At 37.6% G+C, this 12,380-nt stretch overlaps 1 protein-coding gene across 1 annotated transcript; it reads left to right on the top strand.

Annotated features, from left to right (window-relative positions):
- The first annotated feature begins 916 nt into the window (after positions 1 to 916).
- Positions 917 to 3,568, top strand: LOC114375323. The gene is made up of 5 exons (XM_028333099.1): positions 917 to 922; positions 1,707 to 2,027; positions 2,112 to 2,391; positions 2,462 to 3,021; positions 3,320 to 3,568. The coding sequence occupies exons 1-5, from the start codon at positions 917 to 919 to the stop codon at positions 3,566 to 3,568; spliced, it is 1,416 nt and encodes a 471-aa protein (XP_028188900.1).
- Positions 3,569 to 12,380: the final 8,812 nt, after the last annotated feature.

The following is a 12,380-nucleotide window of genomic DNA, read 5'->3' as shown; positions in this document are numbered from 1 at the left end:
AATAAAAGCCTTTTATATAAAGACTTACAGAATCCACAACTGTAACACTGATATGCTGAGACATTGACCACTGTGTGCGATTTCAGAGAGGTCTTCGTGCTTTATGTACAGGGGGAAATCTGGATTAATGACCCCGAACACGATGGCATCCCATCTAACCTGATAAGGCCTCAAGAAAAGCTCTTTCAGAGAGGTCTTCGTGCTTTATGTACAGGGGGAAATCTGGATTAACGACCCCGAACACGGTGGCATCCCATCTAACCTGATAAGGCCTCAAGAAAAGCTCTGGGATAGTCAATGTCATCAGATAAAGCGGATCATTGACCTCCGGATCGGGCTTCGGAGGTGGTTTTGGCGGAGACACAGCTACCTGTTCATGAAACAAAGTTAAATAGCCAAATTTAAGGCACGCTTAATGAATTAATTTAAAAAGAAGAAACATATAGTAAGGACAATAAGTACCTGGTGTGATAAAGACTTGATCAGATGTGTCGGCCAAGCAAGGAAGGTGTGAAGTGTCTGCCCCACTAAGGAAACCTCAGCAGTGGGTACAGGAACTGGAGCATCTGCATCTTTAACCTCGTCCACACTCACCTTTACTTGGCCAGGCAACAAAGGAGTGTTATGAACAAGAGTCGATCCCTCATAAACTCTCCCCACGGCAACCAGGCGGGCAGGATCTGCTTCTATGTACAAGCCGCACCTGTCAGAGTCACCTGTCTCAGGATCGTTTCCTGAGGGATCAACACAACTCCCCTTTGTGCTCACCCAAGGACCGGAGGGACCAGGACCAACCAGAGGCTCAGGAGGTGCCTGAGATGTCATGGATGAATATCAAAGGTGCTTTCCCCTTCAGCCCGAAACAGCACTTCATGCAACACATTTCTATCCAGATGGAAGGATTAAGGGCTAAGCGATGGAGGTATTGGTGGCTACCAATAACATGGTCTATATGGAAGCTCAGAAACAGAATTTTGTTTGCAAATGCAGAATTTGATACTAATCGGCTTTTTGAAGATGCTATCTTTATAATTTGGACTTGGCTTAGACAATTTGAGAAGGACTTCACAGTCCACTATAATCAGTGGTCAAGTAATATTAGACAAGGCTTTTTGTTTTTGTAGAGGGAGTGCACATAGTTTCAGAAATACTTGTACATTACACAAGTATACCTATTAGACTACTTATGTACTACATATAATAGTCCATAACTTTGTAATTAGTACCTCTGGTACTTTATTTCAATACAAATTATAATTTTGCTGATAAAAAAAACATAATACAAGACAGAGAGAACGGCAATGGCAGTCACAACATATATATACAGAACGCATGAACATATCAGTCCAATGAAAGAAAGGTCTTGTAGACAGGCATAACATAAGTTACAAATATACCAGTAATGCATACAACAACAATTTCAAATTAGTTTTCGAATCAAACATATAAATACCTGAGTTTGAGACTTCAAAGATATAATCAAAGCGCTTCCACAACAACGCCAATTAGTAGTAGTAAATGATAACCCTAAAAAAAACCATACAGAAATTAGCCACAGTGTATTTAAAGCCTTTTATCAACAATATGAGGACTGTCCAGTATTCAAATAGAGAAGAACCATAATGATAATGGGTTTATCTTTTTTTCGTGAGTAATGGAAAAGGAAAACTTGTCTACAATAGTACTAGTAGTTGTTTCATTTGCAGACTGCACAATTCATAAATGATAAGGGGATCCACAAAATTCAGAAGAAGCTCAATGAAGTGGAGGATTTAGCATCTAATAGAAGCCTATCTGATGATGAGATAAAGTCTAAGAGAGAATTACAGCAACAATTGTGGGAGGCCTCAACAGCTTATGAATCTTTATTAAGGCAGAAATCTAGAGCTAAATGGCTAAAAGAAGGGGACAACAACTCAACTTATTTCCATAAAGTCATCAATTTCAGAAGACATTATAATGGTCTTCAAGGATTTCTCATTCAGGGTGAATGGATTCAGAACCCCAATGATGTTAAGAAGGAGGCTGTGAATTTTTCTCTCAACAGATTTACTGAGCAGTAGTTTTGTAGACCCACTCTTGACGGAGTGCAATTCTTTTCAATAAACCAGGAGCAGAGGGAGTTTTTGGCTGTTCCTTTTTTGGATTTGGAGATCAAAGAAGCAGTGTGGAGTTGTGATGGGCACAAATGTCCTGGACCTGATGGCTTCAACTTCAAATTCATTAAAGAATTTTGGGAAATGATGAAAACTGACTTCAGAAGATTTGTAGATGAATTCCATGTGCATGGCAGCTTCCCTAGAGGCAGTAATGCTTCTTTCATAGCTCTAATTCCCAAAACCAAACACCCCCAGTCATTTGATGACTACAGACCAATCTCCTTGATTGGATGTATGTACAAGGTGATAGCTAAGTTATTAGCATATAGATTGAGACAAGTGATATCTGGTCTGGATATCAGCTTGCCTCCACTCAGCATCTATATCAATTTTGATTAATGACAACCCTTCTAAGGAATTTCTCCCTACAAGGGGTTTGAGACAGGGGGATACCCTAGCTCCCTTACTATTCAATATTGTAGGTGAAGGTATTACTGGTATGATGAGACAAGTAGTCCACAAAAACCTCTATAGAAGCTTCTTGGTTGGAAAGAAAAAGGAGCCTATCAACATTTTGCAGTATGCTGATGATACTGTCTTTGTAGGAGAGGCTGTGTGGGAGAATATTCATGTTATAAAGGCCTTATTAAGAGGATATGAATTAGCTTCTGGTTTAAATATTAACTTTGCTAAAAGTCAGTTTGGGATAATAGGGGGTGGAGTCAATTGGTCTTTGGAAGCAGCCAATATTTTGCCCTGTCGACAGCTGGAATATCCTTTCCTCTATTTAGGCTTACCTATTGGGGCTAATCCTTCTAGCCAGTTCGTGTGGGAGCCTCTCATTTCTAAATTCAAGTCTAAATTAGCCAAATGGGCTCAAAGAGATATATCCATGGCTGGGAAGATCACCCTTATCAATTCTGTCCTTAATTCCCTCCCAATTTATCTCCTTTCCTTTTTTAAAATTCCTCAGAGGGTAGTCAAAAAGCTGATATCCCTCCAAAGAAATTTTTTGTGGGGTGAGGACAATGACCACAAAAAAATTCCTTGCATCTGAGCAACAGCAGCTCTGGGTCAGAATTTTAACTTCAAAATATGGTGGTTGGTCAGAATTCCAAAATGGTAGTGACAAAAGGGGCTTTTCCCACTGGTGGAGAGACATTAGAAATCTGTATCACCAGTCGGATTGCAGTATCTTTAAAGACAACTTGGCTTGGAAGGTTGGGAGTGGGGAGAATATTAAATTCTGGACTGATAACTGGCTAGGGGAACAACACACCCTACAGCAGAAGTATAATCAGCTTTTCCTCATAAGTAGACAGCAAAAGGACCACATCTCTCAAATGGGACATTCTAATCATAATAGCTGGAGGTGGGACATGAGGTGGAGGAGGAATCTCTTTGATCATGAAAGCCATTTGGCTGTGCAGTTTATGGAGGAAATCAGTTTTGTTCCTATTCAAAGATAGGTGAAAGATAATATGCTGTGATTGGCTGAATCTAATGGTCAATATACTACTAGATCAGCTTATAGCTTATGCATGAACACCACTTTAGTATATTCTGATGGCAACATTTTTAAGACTATATGGCAGTTGAAAATTCCCCCTCGGGCTGTGATCTTCTGTTGGAGACTAAAAAATAGACTACCTACCAAGGTCAACCTTTTAAGAAGAAATGCTATTACTCAGGAAGACACATGTTCCTTATGTGGCTGTGTGCAGGAGGATGTATGTCATTTGTTTTTCAACTGTAAGCTGACAAATGGCCTGTGGTGGGAATCTATGCACTGGGTTCGGGTAGTAGGTCCCCTTTCCATTACCCCGGTTCACCATTTTTATCAGTTCTGTGATGGGTTTGGGGCAAATGTGAACCACAGTACAAGATGTGGGTGGTGGGTTGCATTAACTAGCTCTATCTGGCAGCATAGGAATCATTTGATTTTCCAAGGAAAACCTTTTGATCCCTGTAAAGTCATGGATCATGCTATTTTCTTAGCATGGTCATGGTTAAAGGCTAAGGATAAAAAGTTTAGTACTACCTTCCACTACTGGTCCTCTAATATTTCCAATTTCCTTGCCTAGTTGGGGTTGGATCTGGCTGTTATTTGGCTTTTGTGATTGATGCAAGCTCCATTGGAGCTTGTAGGCCTAGGATCTTCTTCATCAATGGATTCCTTTGCTTCTTGGAAGATGAATGGCAGCGGAATGGAGAAAGGAAGAGAGACAGGAGACGCCACTTCAAGGAGAAGATGAGTCTAGAAGAAGCTCACCACCATAGGAGGCCATGGATAAGAGCTTGGAGGAAGAAGGAGATGAATGAAGGGAGAGGGAGAAAAGAGCATGAAATTTTGTGCTCTAAATGAGCTTTGAGATCTGAAGTTTAATATTCAAATGATCAAAGTTGAAAAAAATGCACACACATGACCTCTATTTATAGCCTAAGTGTCACACAAAATTGGAGGGAAATTCAAATTTCACTTGAATTTGAAATTGAATTTGTGGAGCCAAAATTTCACTAATTATGATTAGTGAATTTTAGTTATGGTTCAGCCCACTAATCCAAGATCAATTCCAAGATTCTCCACTAAGTGTGCTTAGGTGTCATGAGGCATGAAAAGCATGAAGGACATGCACAAAGTGTGACTATATGATGTGGCAATGGGGTGTAGTAAGCAAATGCTCACCCCGCCCCCCTCTAAAATTTAATTGGATTGGGCTTCTACCAATTCAATTAAATTTATTTCCAACCACACACATCAAATATCCACTTAGTGCATGTGAAATTACAAAACTACCCCTAATACAAAAACTAGTCTAGATGCCCTAAAATACAAGGGCTGAAAAATCCTATATTTCTAGGGTACCCTACCTACATTATGGAGCCCTAAATACAAGGCCCAAAAATAATGAAACCTTAATCTAATATTTACAAAGATAAGTGGGCTCATACTTAGCCCATGGGCCCGAAAACTACCCTAAGGCTCATAAGAACCCTAGGGCCTTCTCTTGCATCTCTGGCCCAATCTACTTGGAGTTTTCTATCCAATGCCCTTGCGGGGTAGGATTGCATCATTCCCTCCCCCTTGAAAAGAATTTGACCTCAAATCCTGAGGTTCTTGAAACTCTGGGCTTTTTTCCTCAACACCTGTAAAAAGAACAAAAACATATGTATTAGTGGTGTTTAGTATGTTGAAGTAAGGTAAGGTCTGAAAACTCATTTCCTGGGCATCTTCCCATGAAGGAACATGGTTCCTCACCAACTCAATGAGTGGTGCTACAAGTATAGAAAAATATGGGGCAAACCTTTTGTAAAAGTTTGTTAAGTCTTGGAAGCCCCAAATTTTTCTTACACTTGGTGGAGCGGGCCACTCAGGAATGACCTTTATTCTCTTTGGGTTCATGGGAACCCCTTGATCACAATTTAAAAAATTAAGAAAAGTAAAACAATAGAACATACCTTTTTCTGTATTTTCATGTTGATTATTCCTACCAAAAAGTATGACAAACCTAAGGTGTCCCATATGAGTGCCTAAGTTTTTATTGAAACTAAAAATAAGAACAAACCTACCTAATGAGTCCCTATGTACACAAATCATGAAGATGTTGGGTGCACGAGTGATTTTACAAAAGAGTGTTGCACCACCCAAAACATTCATCACACCACCTATTTTAGGGATTTGGTGCCTAATAATACCTATTTTGGGCACCAACAAAGCACAAGGATTTAATCTCTTGCGAACCAAACCCTCATCCAACAACTCCTTTACTTGAGGAATAAACTCAAGCCTAAGAGATGTGGCAATGCTAACAAGTGTCTTTTTACAAAGGAGAAAATGTGGAGGTTGTCTAAGAAGGGAAATTTCTTTAATATTTGTCTTTATTTCAAAATGTCTTTCCTTCTTAGCTAACCTCTTGGAGGAGACACTTACCTCCTTACACTCCTCCTTAACCATTAAAGGTTGTCCTTCTTCTTGGGGATAGATTTCTTCACTAGATTCTCCCCCCTTTGCTTCTTCACTTTCACTAGAGGAAGGTGAAGTAGTAGCCTCATCTTGGCTACTATAAATGTCTTGGCCCCTCATAATCATGGTTTTCTTGGTGGGGCATTGAGAAGTAATGTGTCCTCTTCCAAGAAATTTAAAGCACTTCATGGAGCTAGTCTTCTCTTGCATACTAGCCTTAAGGGCTTGCTTTTCTATTGTCTTCCCCTTATCATCTTTGGGCTTAGAAGGTCTCACCCCTAAGATTCCTTGACCTTGGTCTTTCTTTGGATAAGAGTGAGAGCCATAAGATTTTGAAGTAGACTTCCTTTTAAGTTGTTGCTCTACCCTTATTTCCCAATCTAAATTAGCCTCTACATTGTCCTTCCCATGGAAGTATGGGAGTTTAATGTTAACCTCTTGAGGCTTTCTTTCATTTTCTCTCCTATGGGAGTGAGGTCTAAGATGTGACCTATGCCTTCCTTCATAATAGTCACGAAGTTCTTCACTTAGGCTTTTGCAAGAGTTATGACTACTATAGGAGACATGTTTTTCTCTTTTCATTTCTTTCATTATTTTTCTTCTTTCTTCCTCTCTTATTTTTTTTCTTTCATCTTGACTTATTTCTTCCACTCTTTTTTTACCTTTTTCTTTTCTCTCTTGTTTTTCTTTCCACAACTTAAAGGATCTCAACTCATCTAATATCTTATACAAGGGGTCCTTAGGAGTAGAACCCTCACCATTAACACTAGATGAAGAATGAAGACTCATGTTGGTTCCTAAGTTATGGTTCTTTCTTGTTGGGGGTTTGAAAACAAAAGGTAAAATAAACTATAGTTGAAACTAGCCAAAATAAACACTAAAAGAGGTGTGAAAGATAAGGTAAAAACTAATTGGTAAAAGGCAAGCTATCTAGGCGGTTTGACAATGGAGGGTAAAGGAAATAAGCTATGAAAATAAACAAGAAATTAAAGTGCAAGAAATGCAAACTAGGCGGATCCTAGGAGTGTTTGGATGACCTCATTTAAGGTTCCCAACAAAACACTCACTATCCTAAGGGGAAATTGCCTAAAATTATTACACACAAATGGAAGTAGGGTGACCTAGCGGAGGCTCCCAACTTACTTCCAATGAAAGGCCTTTTTGTTACAAAATTTGAAAGCAAAGTAAATTGCCAATTACAAAATTACAAAGAAAAAAGTCCTCAATTGTGGTGGCTATTCTCTCTTTAGTGTTTCACTCAATTTGGAGTGCTTCTTAGTCCAATAGCTCTTAAGGTGGTTGGCCCCTTGCTTCTTGACTCAAATTCTTCAAGATATGGCACCAATCCTCCTTTCCAATTCCCTATATGGCAACTCACAAGCAAGGAAACAAAGAGACAAGCAATAACCAAAGACAAAAAAAAAATGAAATGAAAGCTAAACCAATAGAGTTTTAACAAGACAAATTTCCAAGGATTATTCAACAATTAAAGCAATGAAAAACACAAAAAAGCAAGCTAGGACTCAAAGAGAAACCTAGAATGGCTCTAGAGTAGAGTAGAAAAACTCTAAAAAAAAAGACTCAAGAAACCTCTAGTTTTGGCACTTGTTTTCACAATAATTTTCAATTGAAATTTCAGAACTAGGATTGGTATAAAATAGGCACCAATTATAGAACAAATTTTGAGCCAAAACAACAAGCACACTTTCCTTTCACTTTTTTTTTCCTGGACACTGATTTTTCTGCCAACTTGTGAGATTTTTATTTTTTTTTTCTTTAATCCAAATCGCTTGGTTCTTTTTTTATAATTTTGGTCCAGATGTCTAGAAAATTCAGTAAAAGTTTCAGCTCAAAAAACGTAGTGACCAATTCCCAGTAATTTATACAAGTTCGTATGTTCAAGCTGCCAGCACCAACGATTTCAACCTAGAAATCAAGAGTAGTGTTTATGTTGCTTAAGGCTTGGATAGTTACAGTTTGTGTTTGCTTATGCTCAATTATCTTGAATAACACAATTAAAGAGAGCTTAAGACTTATTTTGATTCACAAATCCAGCCACAACTCAGCACCACAATTCAACTTCATCATAGGCATCATGTAGGAAACTTAGAAAGCAAAAAAAAAAGTTCAAGAACAAGACTACTTCTAGGAATTGATTTAGAACATGTTATGAACTAAATAGCATGAATTAGACTCAAAATTCAAAAGATAGGCTATGAATGACAAGAATACATGAACAAATGTATCTAGAATTCAATCAACAAAATAAAATTCAACACAAACTTAGAACATAATGTGACAATTACTATGACTAAACATGACTCTAAGACAACATGGATTAAGTGATTTACACTTAGATTTTTGTGTTTTTTTTTTCTAATCAATATTTTGGAACAAAATTTAGATCTAAAGGTTCAGCACAAGAATATTATGAATGAAAATTGATAGAACCTAAAATCAACACAAAAACAAGATTCAAGAGTAGATCTACAAAATTTGAACCATAGAAATGCAAGAACAAGTGTAGATCTAAGATTTAATCGGTTTATTTTTTTTTTGAATCTACTCTAAACAGCACTAAACCACAAGACAATGGAGGATATACATGGAGAATAAGATGAAGAACAAGGAATTAAAGAGAATTCACCGAACAAAAAGATAGAGGAAGCAAAAGAACATCACCTAGATGAAGATGCTCTTGATACCACATGATGCAAGCTCCATTGGAGCTTGTAGGCCTAGGATCTTCTTCATCAATGGATTCCTTTGCTTCTTGGAAGATGAATGGCAGCGGAATGGAGAAAGGAAGAGAGAGAGGAGACGCCACTTCAAGGAGAAGATGAGTCTAGAAGAAGCTCACCACCATAGGAGGCCATGGATAAGAGCTTGGAGGAAGAAGGAGATGAATGAAGGGAGAGGGAGAGAAGAGCACGAAATTTTGTGCTCTAAATGAGATTTGAGATCTGAAGTTTAATATTCAAATGATCAAAGTTGAAAAAAATGCACACACATGACCTCTATTTATAGCCTAAGTGTCACACAAAATTGGAGGGAAATTCAAATTTCACTTGATTTGAAATTGAATTTGTGGAGCCAAACTTTGGAGCCAAAATTTCACTAATTATGATTAGTGAATTTTAGTTATGGTTCAGCCCACTAATCCAAGATCAATTCCAAGATTCTCCACTAAGTGTGCTTAGGTGTCATGAGGCATGAAAAGCATGAAGGACATGCACAAAGTGTGACTATATGATGTGGCAATGGGGTGTAGTAAGCAAATGCTCACCCCCCCCCCTCTAAAATTTAATTGGATTGGGCTTCTACCAATTCAATTAAATTTATTTCCAACCACACACATCAAATATCCACTTAGTGCATGTGAAATTACAAAACTACCCCTAATACAAAAACTAGTCTAGGTGCCCTAAAATACAAGGGCTGAAAAATCCTATATTTCTAGGGTATCCTACCTACATTATGGAGCCCTAAATACAAGGCCCAAAAATAATGAAACCTTAATCTAATATTTACAAAGATAAGTGGGCTCGTACTTAGCCCATGGGCCCGAAAACTACCCTAAGGCTCATAAGAACTCTAGGGCCTTCTCTTGCATCTCTGGCCCAATCTACTTGGAGTTTTCTATCCAATGCCCTTGCGGGGTAGGATTGCATCAGTGATGGTCTTGTTAGAGGGTAGCACCTTGGTGCTTTATATTTATAATCTCTGGTACCACTGGTACTGGTTTTTTTATTAATAATATATATATTTTCAGCCTTCCAAAAAAAAAGTGATATCTGGTCCTATTTATACTAATATTCTAGATCAATTACTAGTGTGATACTATGAATTAATGCACACTGAAGCCCAATATCACTCCTAACATAACACTACTATCTTGGATGCCAAATTATTTTGGAAACTGGAAATGAACAATAAACTGGATGACAATTTTTCTTTCAAAGGGCTTGCATGCTCAAGGATCATGATCAAGCTAGATCCTGGATTTGAACATTCATAGTTCATCCTAATCTCCTTTAAATTTTGATCTGATGTACTAAGCCTTTATTGTTACTATTGTCTATGTATTTAAACTTTTAGAAATTTTTGGGTCTGTCATTATCTATGGTCATTAAATGTTTGCGAATAAAATGGTAAATTAGACCTGATAAATTCCAACTGGTAACTGAATCTGCACAAAAGGTTATTATGCCTTGAAAAATTCTCAGATTGATGTATGCAATATTTTGCTTTCCTCTAGGACTTGGTTCAAAGTGACAGGGATGATCCTAGCCTACCACTGGTTACTGCACCTTAAAGAAAATTCCCTGGGTAAAATGGGAAGCTATTTTTTTACCTAAGGAGGAAGGTGGTTTGGGGATTAAAGAAATATCTAAATTTAATGAAGCTTTGCAGGGTAAATGGAGGCAGCACCAGAGGTGCTTTGTATTATATTTTCATTCAGTACCACTTGTACTGTTTTTGTTTATCTCAATAATATATTATACATTATGCAGTAATAAGGACTCTTTGTGGTGCAGGGATCTAAAGATAATTTTTCAGAATACACAACAGGGTGAGAAGATCAAAAAAGGGATCTCGTGGAAGGTGGGGAAAGGGGACAGGTTCAAATTCTGGGAAGATGAGTGGATACAAGGTGAGGTCTCATTAATCACAAAGTATCCCAGGCTGTTTGTAATCTCTCAGCAGTAGAACAACTCAATCCAGCAGATGGGAGGCTTCAAGGATAATGAATGGGAGTGGAACTTGTCATGGAGGAGGCCATTGTTTGATAATGAACAACAGTAGAACAACTCTATTTTAGTCTGACTTGGAACCAGATTATGGCCATCCAACTACATGTATTTCAAGTACCTCTGGTACTTTTTATATATATGAATATAATTATCTTTGCTGATCAAAATAAATTATGCCTTCCAAAAAAAAAAGTACAAAAAAAATAAAAAAGTAAATACAATAGAGAGGCAGAGATATAAAGGTTGCCAACCTGACTGTCTGATCTCTATGTATTCCAACAAGTAGAAAATCTCCAAGATCCCTAGCAAGCCTCAAGATCTATATAACATAAAGGTCAGTTAATACAATATCAAGCCACACATCCATTTAAACAATCTAAATGGTAGTAGCAGCATAGAAGTCAATTATTGCAAGAGCCTAGTATAATTTATCATGTCTCACCCTCCCAGAATAACCCTCATCTAATAACCCAAGATTTATTTTCTATAGCCAGATATAACAGGAAAATGGCAATAGATTATTGAATAAAAACAACATAAGCAGAAATCAAGATGCAGATGGATCAAAGAGGGGGACAACAACACATACTATTTTCATAGAGTTATTAATTTAAGGACGAGGAGAAATGCTTTGAGGCGGTTGCAGATTCGTGACACCTGGGTTGAAAATCCTAACATTATAAAGGCTGAAACCCTTCATCATTTTCAGATAAGCAGTTCACTTCAGGATATGTTATTGTAAAACAGTTACAAGCATAATAACTAAATGCAATACAAGAATATGAGAACTAACGAACCCAGTTACTTTGAATAGGTAACTGTTTTTAATATCAACAGTTACCTATTTTTATAGTCCAAAACAGTTATCAACAGTTACCTATTTTAATCCCACATCGTAACATAACTAAATGCAATAACCTATTTTAATATCAACAGTTAACTATTTAAAACAGTTACAAGCATAATTTGCAATAACAGGATATGAGTAGAAACTGCCAATACGAGGCAAGTGAATAGTTTATAAATAGTCTGGAAGCATTCAACAATTAAGCGAATAAAATAGAAAAGAGAGCAAGCAACCCAGTTCCTTAAATCCACTTGGGTAAAAACATTATCTATACTTAAGCATTACTTGCTCAAGAAACAAAAAATATGTTAAAACAACAATAGTGAAGCCCCCTCTGTTGGACAGTAAAATCTTAAAGCAATTGCAGGCAATTTCAGTAACCCTGTGGATCCATCTACAGAAAATCATGGTTAATTCTCTGTTATAGTGCAAACAGAATAACACCTTACTAAAAATCATGCAACATTACTTATTACTACCCAGAAAAAATAAAATAGGTCAAATGAAGTATAGAAGTTAGTGTTACCTTGATGAAGAGAACCCAGCAACACACGCACGTCAGCGGAGCCTATACAATCGCAAACAAAATGTTATCCGATGACACTCCCAATTCGGGTCAAACCACTCACAACGAAACTTAGCATACACGAATTTCACCTACGTACCTCGCGGAGAAAGCTTTGACCTTTGAGCACCGACGACTGTTTCAGCACCCT

This window comes from Glycine soja, chromosome 2, assembly GCF_004193775.1.
Source record: "Glycine soja cultivar W05 chromosome 2, ASM419377v2, whole genome shotgun sequence".
Classification (NCBI taxonomy): domain Eukaryota; kingdom Viridiplantae; phylum Streptophyta; class Magnoliopsida; order Fabales; family Fabaceae; genus Glycine; species Glycine soja.
Note: the sequence above shows the minus strand (reverse complement) of the source record. Positions and strands in the feature narration are given on the sequence as shown.